This window comes from Lethenteron reissneri, chromosome 25 (assembly GCF_015708825.2).
Source record: "Lethenteron reissneri isolate LAM-NWPU_2019-01 chromosome 25, ASM1570882v1, whole genome shotgun sequence".
NCBI classification, from domain to species: domain Eukaryota; kingdom Metazoa; phylum Chordata; class Hyperoartia; order Petromyzontiformes; family Petromyzontidae; genus Lethenteron; species Lethenteron reissneri.
In genome coordinates this window covers 16,032,176-16,049,815 of record NC_083803.1, presented here as the reverse complement: position 1 = coordinate 16,049,815, position 17,640 = coordinate 16,032,176, and the positions used below count along the sequence as shown (strand labels likewise).

The following is a 17,640-nucleotide window of genomic DNA, read 5'->3' as shown; positions in this document are numbered from 1 at the left end:
GCTCGTTCATCAAATTTATATTTATAAAAAAAATTTGCTCGTCTTGCAAAACACTCGCAGACCAAGTTACTCGCAATCCAAGGTTTTACTGGATAACTTCTAAATAGAGTGGCTACACCTCAAGACACTGTACAAAGAGCGAGTTATATGCATTATGGGAAACCGCCAGGTGATGTACATATGTATTTATGTAATGTATCGATCGGAGCCGAGCATTCAAACGTGCATGCTTAATGGGTTAAATGAAGCTTCATCTCATATACCTTTGTATACAACAGTTGGTATGTTTCCCGTCAAGGTTGACGAGTGAGCCAGTGGACGGCTTCAGGAGTGGCCCGGTGAACATCTGAAATGCTGCCAGTGAAACTATCAAAGCGGGTAGTTGGCATTACTGTGTGGTCCATGGTATGAGGCCGGGGACCACAGTCACACCGGGCTACTCTTCATTGTCCACTGTTGTACTAGATAGCCACATCAGCTGTGCGATGTTCTGGTGTGGTTTTATACAGACGATACATTTTTGCGGAGTAAATTAAAACGGTGAGGAGGTTTTTTTTTCTGTGGGATTTGGTGATTCGGTTGATTCCACTTCGCTGCGCAGGTTTTCCATTCCTAGTCCACCTGTAACACCGGAAGTGGCAGAGGTGGATCTTCAAACATCCCAGGGGGGGGGGGGGGAGGGGGTCAGTCCCCAAATTTAAAGCTGAGAAAAAATTTCCCTACATTCATAATAATAAATCACCTGGTATAAATCAATACAATTAAACATTTTTAGCATCTCAAGGGGATGCGATCAATCCCATTGCCGCTGCCCTTGGATCCGCCACTGTCAAGCGGTGCCGCGGTTTGACGTTTGCGGTCTCTGTAAACGCCACGTCGGTGGCACGGCTATGCCCGCGGCGACGACGACGATGACGACGGTGGTGGTGGCGGCGATGATGTTGTTGTAGGTGGTGCGGAAGCGCGGCATGGAGTACCTGCTGCGGCACGTGCCCGGGGTTCACCGCGAGCAGACGGGGATCTCGCCCGAGGAGGCCGAGCTGCGCTTCATCCGCGAGGCGTCGCGCCTCGACGACGTCGCGGTGCACTACTACCGCCTCCAGCGGGTGAGGGGTGGCACGGCACGGCACACCCCGGCACACCCCGGCACGCCCCGCCAGCCCCGCCAGCCCCGCCAGCAGCGGGGGACGGGCTCCACCGTGGTTCGACAGATGGGGGGGGGAAATATAACAACGACAACACTACCACCACGTGAAATGCACATCGAAAGATTAAAAACGGCCTGTATTATAATCGTCGTGTGCCATGTTCTATCAACTGCTGGATAAAAGCCTTCCTCGGCTGTCGCCGTCTGTCATGGTGCTGCGAGGCAGCAATCCATTTGGCACCTGCGCACGAGCCGATTTCATAGTTTTGTCCCCGCACTTGATTTATTCTTGGCGCAGTATCACAAATTCAATGAAGAAGGATTTTTTAGCAATCATAATTACAGCCTTACGTCAATTTCACTGCTGGATGAAGGCCACTTTATCCAGCAACTTGTCAGTTGTGGTCGGTGTTTAACCACAATTAGTGAAGGAGGGGCCACAGGACGAGTTCAGATATCATTTCCTATTTTTGTGAGTCCTAGCTGAGAGGTAAACTCCGATGCCCGTTCAGAGTGCAGTGTGCTAACCGCTGTGCCACCGTTCCATCACCTAATATCTTTCGTGCATATTAATTTTTATAAACGGTAATTATTATTGCAACATATTGAGCAATTGTAGAATATGCAGCAAATCAATATCCATCAAATACGCCTTGTAGTTTTGTAATGTATTACCATAATAAATCCATATATTCGTTGCAATCAAATTACGGTTGCCTAAATGACAGCGTACTATTTTTTTGAGTGCTGCTAGAACATTTACCCCCCAAATTCCAAAATTCAAGGGAAATCCATTTCAGTGAAAAGGAATGCTCCACGTTGGGTTTTGCAGAGCACCTCCGACAGGTCCCAGCCGTTCCATCTCATCCATCGGCATGTGCACAGTCCACCGATGGAATTAAATCCTGTGGAATGAAAGACTTCCTCGAGTCCCCCTACTCAGTTCTCCTGCAATAAATCAGGGTGCCGTTAACCGTAGGAATGTCAATAATGTGCTGCGCCAATGCCACTAAGCCTTTGAGATGGGTTAAGAACGGATAAGTAATCGGCGGTCTTTTTAAGTTAACCCCCATGACCCTACGCCTCCCCCCCCACCCCACCCCAACTTTTCCTTCCACAGCCCTCCCGCAAACTATCTCCAAACGAGAGGCAAGGATGCCCTCTTGGCAGTATGCTGCCAATATTGTGCCCCAATATTATCGTAACATTTTCCGAACGCTGCGTTTAATAAACAGAAATGTTTACCAAACCTCCTCCCTAAATTGAGTAACTCCCCAAAAGAATGTAAGTAAAAAAATGCCTATAATTTCTGACACTATAACTGAACTCCCGTGCGCATTTTACACCTCTCATATAATTCATGCCCTGTCACATCAGTTTTTTTTAGAGGTAGCCAAATAAATGAAAAAGATGAAGAACAAGAAGATATATTTGTAATTGCTCTGACGTTTGCGTTACCCTGGGGGTTTTACATGGGACATTTTCAGTTGTATAGCCTCCTGGCTCAACTCCTAAACATTATCCATTGTCACATTCTTTTGCAGAATAAGAAAGAGTCTGAAGCCTCATTGTTGCTGGGCGTGATGCTGAAAGGAATTCAGATTTACCAGGTGAGTGCAGGTACACATGATGATGAGTTGTAAATCGAGAACTTGACTGTATTTTAGTAGAGATAATCTACGTATGTTGAACTTCTTTCACACCGTACGTAGCCAACCGTGCTAATCGGAGGTGCGGGGGAAGGACAACAAAAATATAATTATCAAGCTTTGATATCAAGGATAATTAACTATTTTCAGTGTCATTATGATGTAGGTATTATACTGCAATAAATACACTATCTTCTTAACCCTGATTCACACTTATATTTCTTTCTGTTGGTGGTGGAGCTAAGTGTTAAACATCTTTAATCATGTGTAATTAAGTCATTATTTAGTTATGCCAACTTAAAACGTTGTATTAAAACTATTTAGTTTGCCATTTACACGTTTCTGTTTGGTACGGTAGTTCGCGTTAGGCTCATTAATCTTTAAAAAAATGTATTTTAATAATTTTGTTAACACTTTACAACATCATTAAAGTCGCGCCAATAAACCTTTCTGGGTTGTATCCTCCAAGTTGTACCCGTTCATTATCTTGATAAAGTATCGATGCATTGTGAGGTTAATATTCATCTTACAGTTTATCGAATATAAACAGTTGTGAAGATTAGCTGCGGTGGTTCGCACACTGCCCGTTGAACCCGTTGTTCCAAGTTCGATTCCTAGCCCCATCATCAACCCACACTGACCAGCATCCATTGTGGAGTGAGAATGGCATTCATTTATATATTTTTTACTTATGATGGGGGCCAGTAATCGCAGGTGTCACAGGTTATCGTGACATCCCCTCTGTCCTGTCTCATCAATAGCTCACTTTTAGAACCGTGCCGAGAGACTTGTTCCAGCAGAATGTCAGGAACAAATTGCACCGCTGCAAAGAACTTGAAATTACTGCACTATGTTCCTTCTTTTGTCTGGAAGAAACTGAATGTTCCACTTAAGATACCTGCGTGTGTGTGCGTGCGTGTGTATTCCTTGTTGTGTGCCCAGGAGGCCGGAGAAACCAGACACTTACTTTATGACTTTCCCTGGTTCAATGTCGGAAAGTTAACATTTCTGGTAAGTGGAAATAAGACGATGTTATGCAGTATGTGCTAATTTTTTTTGTATATATATGAAAGTCTGCATAGCTGTAAATGTTTGCCGCCTTGGTCAGCTGGTGGAATTGTACAGCGCCTTCCTTTTCTTGTGAGACAAATGCAGGTTTTCAGGGAATGAGCTCCTTATATACATATATATATTTTTTAAAATCAGGAATGTACAATGCCTGACATATATAATTGTTGGAGGTAGCCAGGTGTCTATGGGGGCTAATAACATGTTGGAGCACTAAACTTGTGCAAATTATATTACTTCCCACAAATATTCGTTCCGGAGTGAACAGATAGTCTGCAGGAAAATAAACACTCCTGACACCAACGCTGCTGTTTGTGGTGCAGGGTTCATATGTGGGCTCTCAGGGGGAACAATGTAAAGACAATTTTCATGAATAAAACAATGCATTCGGTAACATAAAGGTTGTAAATCAACAACTGTGCAGCTTGGTATAAACAAGTCGTGAATTATTCATTTGTCAATAAATTGGGCATTAGGTGCTTGAAAAAATAAATACAAGAGTTGGAATGTTGGCTTTTAGATTTAACAAAAAAATGTTCTCTTAAAAGCCTTGTGGTGTAATTCAGTAAATCTCATATCAGTCACAAGTCAAAGAGCCTGCCTTATTTACAACACGTTTTTGACATTCTTGAGGTTTACAAAGCAAAATAAGAATTGACATAGCAGGCTGGCAGGAAGAGGTAAATAATACATCCTGTTGGGTTACTTTTAGCAGAGTGGAAACGTATATGTCTGGAAGTAATTAATCAAATATTACCGTGAAAGCCCCTTTTTCTTGCCTGACAGGTTATGCTAAATGTACACACCACTGTGTAAGTGTTCTTAGAGGCTTATTTGGTTTAAAAAAAATCTATGTAAAGTAAGCCTCGTAACATTTGTTTTTCAAAACAGAGAAACGTAACGCTTGGTTGGCGGCGCAGATAGCTTGGTAGCAAAGACACTTTTAGACCGATGCTTCACGAAACTGCCAAGAAAAAAACACAGTCAGCGTTATTGCACCACTCAGTGCAAGTTAACTTTTGAATCGGGAAGGGTTTGTTTTCACACTTGATCCAATACCTTCAGGATTTTATTGGATTAATTCGTGGTACATTGGCACTGCGTGCGGCTGTAATATCCTAATTGCTGATGAAGCCATGGAGATGATAAAAAGGTTGAAACTGGCCCAGGATTTGCCTCCTTTAGCAAATGCCACTCGAATACCTTGGTCCAGTTGGTCACGAAGCTCATGGACATTCTTGAAACATTTTTTGTGAAACGATGGTCTTCCTCTCTGTTCCTCATTTTCTACGGTTATGTAATAATAATTCTATAATGCACGACTTACCTGCGCTCTAAGGGGAGTTGGGAGGTGATGTATGATTCACCACGGTAGATGTTGTCAATTGGCTCTGGTAGTGTGTACTTGTGCGTATACACACAAAGTCCGGTCTTAAAGGTTCGCAGAATTACTACGCACGGTTTTGCGTTCATACTCTATAATCTTCCTATGTTTTCGGGTCATGCTGTGCGTTGTTTGGCACGATTTCTGACTTTTCACTGCATGTGCTGGGAGCCTCTTCAGGAACTGAATTCATGCCCTGTTCCTGAAGAAGGGTTGGTGAAGGTAGGGAGCATAGATGTTGGAGCATTGGAGAGTTCAGTGGATTTCGCTACTCTACTGACCTCCGTTGACAACGTAGCTCCTCTGCAGCCTCCAACACTTGTTTTATGTGTGGCGGTCACCCACCCGCCCATCCGAGGGACTGTCCAGGTTCAAACTTGCTTAGCTTCCGAGATCTTGACGCGATTGGTCGCGTTAGGAAAACGAGAGCTAAAAATGAAATGACAGTCACGATTGTGGTCTTGGCGGTGTTGGTGATGTTGCGCTTTGTTCACGCCGCGATATTGTCCAGGGTAAGAAGTTTGAACTGGAGCCGGACGGGTTGCCTTCTGCCCGCAAGCTCACCTACTACACGGGCTGCCCAACACGCTCGCGCCACCTCTTGCGGCTGCTGAGCGAGACGCACCGCCTCTTCCTGAGCACCCAGCAGCGCCTGCTCAAGCTGCAGCGCCTGGAAGACAAGGAGGGTGAGTGAGTGCAGGAGGGGCAAAGTGGCAGGCGGCCATCGTGTGCAAAGCCAATAAATACCGAGAGAGCCATGAGCATGTAAGAATAGTTACTCTTTCTGGCAATAAAACATTTGTGTTAAGATGTTAAAACACCAAACGGAAACCTTTCGCAAGGAATCATGTCCGTATTAACCACATGCACTTGTGGTGAACAGGCAAAAAAAACATGCTCTGATCATATATAGCATTGTCTTTGAAACTGATTGGCCTACACCAGAGACGGCCTTCGAGAGACACGAGCGTCCGCCCACTGTCTGTTTTGGCTGAGAAGTCGAAAAAAAAACTGTGCATGTGATCTTATTATGGGGCACATGGAACGGGAGATTCGAAAGGACAAACTGTTCACAGTGACCTTGGACTACGTTCGGTCTATAAAAATACTTGTCATAGCACAAGATGTGTGTGTGTGCGTGTTTTTTCCCTCCATCGGTATTTATAATGATAGCGCCCCTTTGCCCAGCAAAGTCTAACTGAGTGTCAAGACTTTTTCAGGAGAGTCTTGAATCTGAATATCTGGCCGATGGCATGTGACAGGAAACCAAAATGCCTGGAGAAAACCTACAAAACTCCACACAGATGCATTTAAGAATGTACATTTGCTTTACGATCATTTTCTGGCCAAATCTGGAGTGCCATGTTCAGTGTTCTGTAGTATATATTTAATAAAATTATAATTTGCTGGTTGGCACAGATAATCAGATCTCGCCAAAGATGTTATACCACTCACCACTGATGTTATATCACTCGCCACTGGTATTATATCACTCGCCACTGGTGTTATCTATAGCTGGGAATCAAACTCAGGTTGCCAGGTTTATACAGTGCATTAATTCTATATTTGAAGCTTTCGTGACTGCATGGATTCATACTCTTTGGTTTTTTCGGTAAAGTCACGTAGGTACATAAAAAAAAAAATGAATGAAAACAACTAAATTAAATCACGACGTTTCGGGCTTAAGCGGTTATGCTTTCGCTATGTTGTCCCCACCTGAAGAAGGACGCTTGTGTTGCGCCCGAAACGTCGTGTTTTAATTTAGTTTTCATTTTTTTTTACCTTTACCTACGTGACTTTACCGAAAAAAACCAAAGACTATTATACAGTGCAGTGTCCTAGTCATTGCTCCACCACTCACCTGATTGCCCCTAGCCACGATGCAAATTCACATTACACTGGCAAAGTTAAATGCCACTGTTTTGATTACAATGTGTTATTTAGTTATACAAGTTTTAACTAAACCTGCGCATTTCACTCTTGATTGTACGCATTTGCTTGATCGTGTATTAAATTATGCACCATCACTGTGTTCACGTATTTTATTAAAATATATTGCATTTGTATCAGTAATTAACATTGTTGTGGAGTAGTTTTCCATTCTAATTTCTGTCATGTTCGCTAATGTGCACACATTTGTTAATCTGGTTTGACCCGTTTTGGATTTTTATTTACTGTGCTACTGACGGATCTTTTTAAAGCAGGGTTGTTGTCGAAAAAGCTGACTAATTGTTTAATGTCAATATTGTCCATTCGCCAGGTATGCATTTTCACTCGGGCTTGGCACAAAGATAAAATCATCATTGTTTAGTTACTGAATTTGACATTCCATATTATTCACAAGAGAAAAATGCTCTGAGCGGATTGTAAATATCTGTATTAAAGGATAATAATGTATTTAGATTTTTCAACTTAAGTAAAAGTTACTGGATTCTACAGGAATATTTCTAAATGCTCTAGAGCAGGGGTCCCCAACCCCCGGGCCATGGACCGGTACCGGTCCGTGGCCTGTTAGGAACCGGGCCGCACAGCAGCAGGAGGTGAGAGCGGTGAGTCCGCACGTGGCCCGCCCCCATTATTTTATTATTAACCACTTCCATCCGTGCCTCTTTCCCGCACTGCGCACTTGTAGCAGTCACAGTGTTGGTAAGCCCACAAGCTGACCCCTGGCCAAAATGAGTAAAAAACAAACGTCTCTGGAAAGTTTCCTTGAAAAGGGAGAAAGATCCAATGATGACCCCCCCCCCCTCCCGGTCCGTGAAAAAATTGTCTTCCACGAAACTTGTCCCTGGTGCCAAAAAAGTTGGGGACCGCTGCTCTAGATGCATCGGAAAGGCTGATAGAATTGTGTATTTCCCTGAATTTCTATACATTGAGAATATTATCTTATTGCAAGGATTCAGAATAAGACTCAACCTAAAATAACTCATATCTTCTAGCTATACAGTGAAGCTTGAAGTTTAGTTAATTTGAGAAAAAAGACTTGAAAGTAACTTACAGTCACTCTCTGCAGTGACATGTTTAATAGGCAGTGTGCCACAGTGCTGTCATTTAAGTGCACATGAAAGGCAATTTAAAGTCGTGTTTTTTTAAATAATTGCTTGTGTCAGGGAGTCTGCGGCATATGGATGCAATTATTATTCACAGCTACAGGAGAAGGCGTGTTCCAAAAATGAATAATAATGGAGGAAATATCATATTTTTTGACAACGTAGCCATTCTAACTAATGGAAATAAATTACAGGAAATGAAACAAAAGTTGAATAAAGAAGCCAGCAAAGTTGGGCTCAGGATAAATATGAGCAGAATGAATGTCGTGTATAACAGGAAGCAGCATATCCGGCCCGTGTAAACACAGAATTTTTTTTGTTTATATATCCGGCCGTTGTTGCGCGTGCAGCCAAGTTGCGCTACCGTGAGTCGTACATCAGCGACACGCTGGAGCTGGAGCTCGAGACCCTGGAGGGAGCGCCGCGGTCTCACGGCGGCAGCGGAGGCACCGGCGACAAGCGCTGGTCGGGCCACTCGGGCGCGAGCCGGGCGAGCACGCACACATCGGGCATCGAGGCAGACACGCGCCAGCGTCTGGCTGACAGGGGCAGCACGGACGTCCTCCAAGCAAGGTGACGCGAGGACACGGCGGTTGATTGTGGAAGATCAGGGTTGCCACCGTGGCATGGTGTGACACTGAAAAAAAAAAGTGTAAGGGCGCAGCCCTGCAATTACTTGCTCAAGCCCCTGTTGGTGGAAGGTCCACCACTAAGAGGGGCTCTAGAGAGCCCCCCCCCCTACCCCCAATTGTTTTCACACTGTCCAAATGCCTTGGAAGATGTGGGAGAACCCATACACCTTACCCCACCGCGTGCGACATTCCGATTGACCAAACGTGGTGGATACATTTATATTACTGGGTGGACATACGTGGGTGGGAGGGGGGGCAGATTAAAAACAAACTTGCCCGAGTTTCAATGGCCGTGAACCAACTTGCATTGACCAACATAGTGAAGTATGGTCAAATAACCCTCACAAACAACCCTCACGGCATGGAGAGGCCGTAACCCACCGTCATCGTCACTGTTGATTATTTACACTGCATCTCCCATGCAGTACATCCAGCAGTGGGCTGACACAAATGGCCGTACATAAAAGTTTAAAGTGAATTACGCTTGGCTAATGGTAACGCAGAGTGTTGTTGCGTGCTCTGGCTCAGTTGGATTTGAAGCGGTGGAGGTCTCTGTTGACGAGCCACAGCAGATGGTTTTCAGTGAGGAGATGCAGGACCTGCTACCCAGCCTGCACTCTGGCCAAGGTGAGGTCAATCCCCGCGGGATGTGCTCTCAGTGGCCATCTGCTCTCCATTATACTGTGCGCCTTTCTTTCTGGCCAGCAGGGAAAGTGCTCTGTGCGTGTTCTATCAAAGTCACTTTCAACAGGATTGATACCAGCTGAAGGGGTCAAAGCTATGCAGTCAACAAGAGAAAAATGTCCTGTATATATTCATGCTTGATTTTCCTCTGACAACAAAAACACCTGTACGCTTTTCCTGACGGAGGTAAGCAATGGAAGCCTAAGATAACAATCTGTTTGTAGTGGTAATGCCCTGGTTACATATGTGGATATATATTTAAATAATAACAGATGTATTGTTTGAAAAGGTCCTCCGTTTTTTGTGTGTGGCTAATGTGTATTATTATTATGTGAGGGCAAATATGCTGGTGAACTTTCTTCAGAACTAAAATTTCAACCCATAAAAAATATATAGTTTTCTTACACATTCTGACTTAACCTGGAGGGAGGCATTCTCAATTTAAAGTCTTTAGTTATGTTTTTACGTACGTTGATGTTGCCCTAAAATAACACTCGCAACCATAATCTGTAGCAGTGTAAGAAAGTGTTCATTGCATACCGTTGAGCGAAGGTGTTTTTGGTCAATGAAGACGACTGTGGCCCTGGTGTGTGTCCGTGTGCCGGCTTGACAGAGATGAGTGTGTACCAAGAAGACCTCGGCACCTTGGTGGCTCCGGCGGCGGTTGGGTCCACCGCCGTTAAACTGCGTGGCACCAGCACCGACTGCCTGCCCCAGGTACGCAGCGCTTAGCAGAGGAGCACTGCGTTCTTCAATTGGCACATTTATATTGAGATTAGTTTTTTACGAGTCACTTTGACTTCTGTGTGCTCTTTATTAGAATAGAACAAAAATACTTTCTAGCCCTTGGTGAGTCCACTACTGCATGGAGGATGTCCCCACTCCGTTGCGGGTTATGGGAGTTTGTTTGAGCGTAATTGACCATGTGATCAATGTGGATTGGTGAAGAAGGGGGAACCCAGGACTGGTTTAGATATTGCCAGCGATGTGAGCTGTGGGCAGGAATCGAACTCATGTCACCGGGCTCACGGATCGGCGTGTGAACCACTGCACTATGTTTAATCATAACATTAGTATATAACGAGAGGGATGTCGACATACACGTATTTTACATGTTTCATGTATTAAGTCATGAGCCTGCTGATCAGAAATGGGCAGAGATAGATGTTGCCCCATGTTTCACCCAGGCAACCGGAGCGCTTATCACTAAAACAACAAACATACGGATTTAACAATGCTCAAGTTAAAAGAACAAATATACTGTTAAGAATGAAAAAGAAATAAAATCTTGTCAACAATTATCATTGTAAATCTAGACATATCAGTAACTGTTTCGATGAGCATGGGTTTCTGAAATTGTATACTTTAGTTACAGGGAGTTACTTAGTATTATTTAAATGCGCTAAATACAATCTCATTTCTAAATGCACATCATTGAAATCCTTTTAAAACGTAATTATATTGAACCTCTGCCGTTACAGGGTTACACTTGTAATTAGCATTTTATCACGCTGTCATGTCTGTTATTGAAAGGCTAACAGCAGTGGCGTAGCGTGGGTTGGCATGCGTGCTCATAGCAAAACAATTAAATGTCCCCCCTCTGAGTAGCCCAGCGCCCGGGCCCTGGTGCAGTTACACCGTCTGCACACTCAATAGCCGTGTCAATGATCGATATATTACACCGTTCTGTTATGTCGAATTTTCTTTTCTCTTATCAAAATACTGCAATGCCACATTTCTGTATGTCATAAACATCCTAAATACCAATCTGTCAAGTGACTACACAAGGTGTCGATTTGCATTCTGCATTGACAAGTGGTTCAATGATGACAATGATAAAGTACAGTCCTTTGTAAATCCACTGCTGATGAAGTTCTTGCCAGGCCATGTCGGTTGTTGGAGTTGTTTGACCATATTTCACCATGCTGGTCAGTTCAGGTTATTCGAAGGTGTGCCATGGACCGGATCAAATATTATTCACCACTGATCTAGTAGTTGTGGTATTTTCCACTCTGGTTTTTTATTTGTGTCCCGTGGCTATTTGGTAGTATGCACTTACATGAAAACACTTTGATTGAAAAGAGGATTGTATTCACCGTACTGTGAACAATCTTGAGACAATTAATTTCCCAAAGCCACATGCTTCTAATGGGTACATTCAGCACCTTTTAAATTATATTTAGCCATAAAAATGTTGATTTACGTTGGTGAACAGTGGTGGGCATTGATTCTTTTTTCAGATTTTAAATTCCAGAAATATAATTTACAACATACTTCAGCAGTAAACCAAAATGGTGGCCAAGACTCTGATTCGTAATATAACCACATAACAGATGTTATTAGCCTTTTGTTCTGAAGCCAGATACTATTTGTGCTCAAATGTTTTGTTTCCACAGAGCTCAGATCTTGTGCCAAAAGCCAGCTGTGTTTCTGAGCTGCTGTAACCAGACCAACATAACTCAATGCCATTGATTTTATTCAGAAAATGAGATATTTTAAGAATTTAAGAAAGATCATCTTAAGAGGGGGTCTGCCAAAGGCAAGAAAAAGCTAAATTGAGGATTTTAAAAAGTGAACAAGAAATCTGGTTCTGAAGGAGCTCTCGAACACTTTTACCTTCCCTGCAGAAATATTAAACATCTGTGTTTGTAGTCGACAAAGAAATATAAAGTATAAATAGATATAGATTATTTTGAAAAACGGATACCACATACATTTAATGTAGGTCAAAATGCATACACTAAAACTACAAAAATATACCCAATAATCCACGACCCCCTTAAATATCAAGTTTCGCTCATCAGATAAGTGCAAAATTTACTTATTTTGCTATAAATGCAACTTAACGCAGTCCATGAACCCCGCAGCTCATTTTTCTTATTAATATTGAGACTCATTATCTATATCGTCTAACAACTGAATATTAATCTTGAAGTTTGGAGGTACGCCGTTCAAAGCTAACACAACAAATGAGCGTGCGATTGCTTGACGGAGGAGGCATCTGCTGACGAAAAAGGTGCCTTCTGGCCTGACCTGGACAGGTGGTGACACGAGCGCCCAAGCCACGCGTCTCGAGCGACCGGCACAGCCAGAGCCTGGACGACGTGCGGCTCTACCAGGGCGATCGACCCCTTGCGGTGGCCGTTGACCCCGACGTGTCCCAGAGCTACACGTTCGGCTGCTCGCTGCAGAGCGGCAGCGTCACCGCGGGCGGCTGCCACGGGGGTGGCGGCGGCGGCGGCGGATACCACGCCGCGTCGAGGGGGGAGAGGCCTTCGGACAAGTACGGCTTCGGACCCTTGCACCGGCCGTGCCTCGTCAAGCGCGCCAGCAACTGCCTCTCGCTCGACTTAATTGGTGGCGATGGTTTTCTGGAGTTTGTGGTTTGACTTGATTCATTAGCATACGATGATGCGTTGTGGATTTATGTTGTGTTTAAAGGCCACTGGCGTGGAAGAGTAGACCAGAATACTCTCCGGCGAGGCTCTTTAGAGCTTCCTCTCGTGGAAGTCCTTCCACCACCAGTGGCATGAGCGAGAAATTGCAGGGGCTTCACCTCTACCCAAATGCCACTGCTTCTCGAATAGCTGTATTAAAGGGATGGTGCTGTGAAGCAACAAACAAATGTGATGAACAAAGAGGAGTTTTTCTACAGTATCTTATGAAAAAAACTAAAATCAAACTTGCCTATTATAAGCAAGTGTGTAAACATTCCGGTGTTTATAATAATTATAGGATTTTAGTGTAGAACGCAACTCTTCTGGCAGTTTTGACAAATTTGTATGGTAATATATAAAAGCCAGACTTAACTTGCAAGTGAAGTATAAACACACTTAATGTTTAATAATATTTATAAAGGAGTACGTAAATGTGGGAGAAAAAAAATGTATGGGCAACGCGTGGTGTTAATTTGCGATTACAAATGAACTCAGAGTATGTACGCTTAATTATATTTGGACAAAGTACGTATTGATATTAATTGTATTTATTTACATGCAGATACCATGACATTAATCTTAATTATTTTCATGATGTGAATGTCTGTATTAGAGTGGCTGGCGTTGAGAGCTGAGAGGATTTTATTCTCCTTTAAGCACGAGAAGTGTCAAATATTTGCCCAATTGTTCGGAGCAACAAATAATGTGTGCTTTGATGCATATGGTAGCACAATGATGGGTTCTGCTTCAAATTGTCAGAAGAATTGCGAAGTTGAACGCTATTTCATGCACCGTTATTTTCTACCAAAAAAACCCAGTAAAAAGTATTTAATTTGTACCGAAATATATATATATCCCACAATTGAAATGTAACTTCACGAGGCTGCTTGTTTGTGGGATGTAGTTGAGAACCTACGGCAACCTTTACCTGACATGGATTCATCAACCCAAAATCAAGGGATTGTTGTATTTATAAACTTTACGAGCAACTTAATTCGTGCCAAGTATTATTCTACCGTCAATTGTAAATACAATGAAATGCAGAGGGAAACATTGAGATGATACATTAGAAATTTATTTACAGAAGTAATTACGTGTATTGTGCATTCGTGGAATGTTCCTGTGGTATTTACAAATTTGCCAATCGTGAAAGAATCTCGTTTTCCCAATGTCATATGTGCGCCACCTAGTGGCGTGTGTAGGTAATGACACGTGGTGCAGATAATTCCAAGAAAACAACACTCCTTGAACGCAGGTAACGGCGTCGGGTGACAAATGTGTCTAAAGCCTTTACACAAGAGGTAATTGTGTTAATAGCGCGTAGTGCTGAACTCTGCACCTCACTCGCGATGAATTGTTGACCTTCATTTGAGCAGGCAGGTTTGACACATTCCTAAACCCCATGTTATTCCATGCCATTGCAGTCTGGCAGAAAGATGCACACTGCCACCTCATCCAATGAGTGGCTGCATTCCAACCTTTATTCTGCAGTGCTTCAAAAGCACAGACTACAGTTGCTAACAAAAATGCCGCCCCATGCTGTTTAATTCACAATCAAAATCAGCCGTGATCGATTCATCGCTGTGCTCTGTTTATAGGTCACTTGTAGCATTTTCATCAGTTGTGCACATTTCAAATGCATGGTTATTTATACACGAAATACTATTTATTAAATCCTGATAGAAATCGATTTAAGCTGTTAGATGCTGTACATTTTGCTTGAAATACCTATATTGTTACCAACGTGTGCCAAAATATTCAGCACTTCCTAATGTGTACATTTAAACGTTATGAAACAATATACTATGAATGCAGTACAGTCAGTTTAAAATAAGCATTCATGTGCCTCGAATAATAAAGGCGTATGAAATAATGATCTGGCTCCCAAAGGGGTAATGTATTTTATAAATACTCGCCACAATGTTTTTAAGACTGGATCAATGATAAAAATAATACATAGCTTCACAAGACATCGCCAAGATATGAAAAAATAGAATTGGTAAATTACAGTAATTATTTTGGCAAAAAAACTATCTTTTTTTAAATAAGATGCCTGATGTTTTTGGCCGACAGCTATCCATCCGTAATTACCATGAGTGTAATTTCTGAAATGTTAACATTACGCTGTTTTATTTTTTGATTTAAAGCTTTCGTGATTGCAGGGATTCATATTCTTGGTTCTTTCGGTAAAGTCACGTAGAAGGGAAATAATAAAATAATATATATTTTTTATTGTTTTCTATTTATATTATTTTATTATTTCCCTTCTACGTGACTTCACCCAAAGAAAGAACCAAGAATATTACACTGTTTTGTACAATAACCTACAGCCATTTGTCCATCTACTGCTGGATGCAGGCCTCCACGTGTTGGTACAACTGCCCTGTATCGTGGTAGATTTGTATCACACTACTTGTGGATGCGTTCTTTTTCCAAAAAATAATTATTATTGATGGAATTGACATTTTGACGCTATTCAGCTTTGAAAGTAAAAAAGGGACATGTTTTGTAAACACTGTCACCGGTTTCTCTTTCTCATCATTTCTGGAATTGTTTCACCGAACAATCTTGTACTCATCAGTCATTCCGTGGCCCATCAGATACGAATGCCAGACAGCAGGAGAAACCGAGATAACCCTACGGTAATTTGAGCGGAGGGAAATCTCTGTAGAGCCTGGACTCAAAAGTAGGAATTGCCAGCTTTGGCAAACCCTACTTTTGGAGGGTTTGAGAAACCCTGATAGAACTTGCCAGGCGTCCTGTGTATGCCGGGTTGTGTGCGTGTGGGTTACGGCCATTTGAACAAAGTTTTGAAATGTGATCAACGTAACCATGTGAGCAGTTTTTTTCTTCTTCCCAGAGCATTGGCTTCTGGTAACAGTATTTTAAACTTGTCAACAAGAACAAATTGTATTTCAAATGTAAAATTTGTAAATTACCTTTGTATTACAGCACCACTTTTGTACGTATAAGTGTTCTATTATTATTCATTCATTTACACTTTGCAATTATTAATACACTAGGCAATTGTTATCGTTTTGTCAGCGTCCACTATGCAGTCATGTAACTATGCAAGCATTGTGTATACAATCAGGTTCTTGCAATTGCAGTGGATTTACATTTTAAAGAGTTGTTAAATCAATGTGATGGTGTTATATTGCCTCACTCGGTGGAGTGTGCAGCCGATGAACTGACACCGTGGCCCATGGAACCAGAGGGGGCCCAGGCACCGAGCTGTCAGTGGGGGGAGACATTGGACAGGAGTTGTGGGGGGGGGAGGCCCCCATTTCATCCTTTGCACAAGGGCCCATGCCAACCATGCTACGTCACTGGGTTTCGTTATAATATGACAGTAGTTGTGTGTTTTGTGTAGAAAGAAATGACCAACAATAAGCTTTGCTGTCCGCGTGTACTTTCCCATGGAGAGACGGTGCTTAAAATAAACTTATCCTGTGTAACTTAAGTCTCGTCCACGGTCCATCTTTCTCCTCTCACCCTCTGAGCACAGTTGTGGTTTCAGTATTTATTGTTGTTGACACTTTCACTGAACAACGAGTGTCGCCAATAAAAAATTATTTTGACTGCCCATATGACCTTGGCTTTTCATGATTAACTTTAGTTTACCAAAAGCAGGACACATCCCTCGAAGGAATAATGTCTGGTGCTTGAGACTCGTGGTGGAGTGGCAGCCATGAAAGGGAACGCGATGATGCCCACCACAGCGTAACTGCACGAGTCCGCATGATTTCAGCAGTAAATGAAACAGCCATTGATTCAATGTGTGCATTCCTCAACATAGACGTCAATGTGGCTGCAATCATTGGAAAGATGTTATTAATTCTAGATTTGAAGCTTTCGTGACTGCAAGCATCAAGTGTGATGCAGCAAATCTGGCTGTTACGGTCCCACCTGATGACGGAGACTTGTGTTGCCTCCGAAACGTCGTGATTTTTTATTGTCTTATTTTTTATTAATTTTAATTTTTTACCTACGTGACTTTACCGAAAGAACTAAGAGTATAAGATGTTATTAACCATGTAAAAAAAGATTTAACTACGCATATTTGTACCATCTTATTTGACAGCTACTAGTCTATTTTACCGAGTTGTTGACATCCCCAGCGTTTAACAGTGCTGCTATTTTTTGGTTTTGGAAGCCAACACCGGCCGTAATTCTTGCGGAGGTTGAACTTGAACTTCTAGCCCCGCCCACCTTCCCCTTCTAGCCCCGCCCACCTCCCCTTCTAGCCCCGCCCACCTCCCCCCACGTGACTTGCAACATTTAGATAAGCTCCTCCCCCCTCCCCTTAACCAGTATTTAAGATCTTGTCTCTTGGATTTCCCTTCCCTTGATACAGTAAATTTGGCTGTGACGGTCCCACTTGAAGACGGAGACTTGTGTTGCCTCCGAAACGTCGTGATTTAATTTAGTTATTTTCATTTATCATTATTTAATTATTACTTTTTACCTACGTGCCTTTACCGAAAAAACCTAAGAATAGTATGCGCAAGGTGTGTTATATTTACCTTTCCAAATTCATGTATGAATGCCATTCTTTATCAGCATTGCTTACGAACTGAAACAGATCT

General features: G+C 42.6%; 1 protein-coding gene across 1 annotated transcript in view; it reads left to right on the top strand.

Annotated features, from left to right (window-relative positions):
• LOC133346896 (FERM domain-containing protein 6-like) overlaps nucleotides 1-16,514 on the top strand; it is a 58,734-nt gene extending 42,220 nt beyond the window's left edge. Inside the window, exons 9-16 of the mRNA XM_061558726.1 lie at nucleotides 951-1,106; nucleotides 2,692-2,757; nucleotides 3,739-3,807; nucleotides 5,760-5,934; nucleotides 8,649-8,857; nucleotides 9,434-9,557; nucleotides 10,228-10,331; nucleotides 12,656-16,514. Of these exons, the coding sequence (XP_061414710.1) occupies nucleotides 951-1,106; nucleotides 2,692-2,757; nucleotides 3,739-3,807; nucleotides 5,760-5,934; nucleotides 8,649-8,857; nucleotides 9,434-9,557; nucleotides 10,228-10,331; nucleotides 12,656-13,003 (1,251 nt within the window). The 3' untranslated portion in view covers nucleotides 13,004-16,514. The remainder of the gene's footprint in view (nucleotides 1-950; nucleotides 1,107-2,691; nucleotides 2,758-3,738; nucleotides 3,808-5,759; nucleotides 5,935-8,648; nucleotides 8,858-9,433; nucleotides 9,558-10,227; nucleotides 10,332-12,655) is intronic.
• Nucleotides 16,515-17,640: the final 1,126 nt, after the last annotated feature.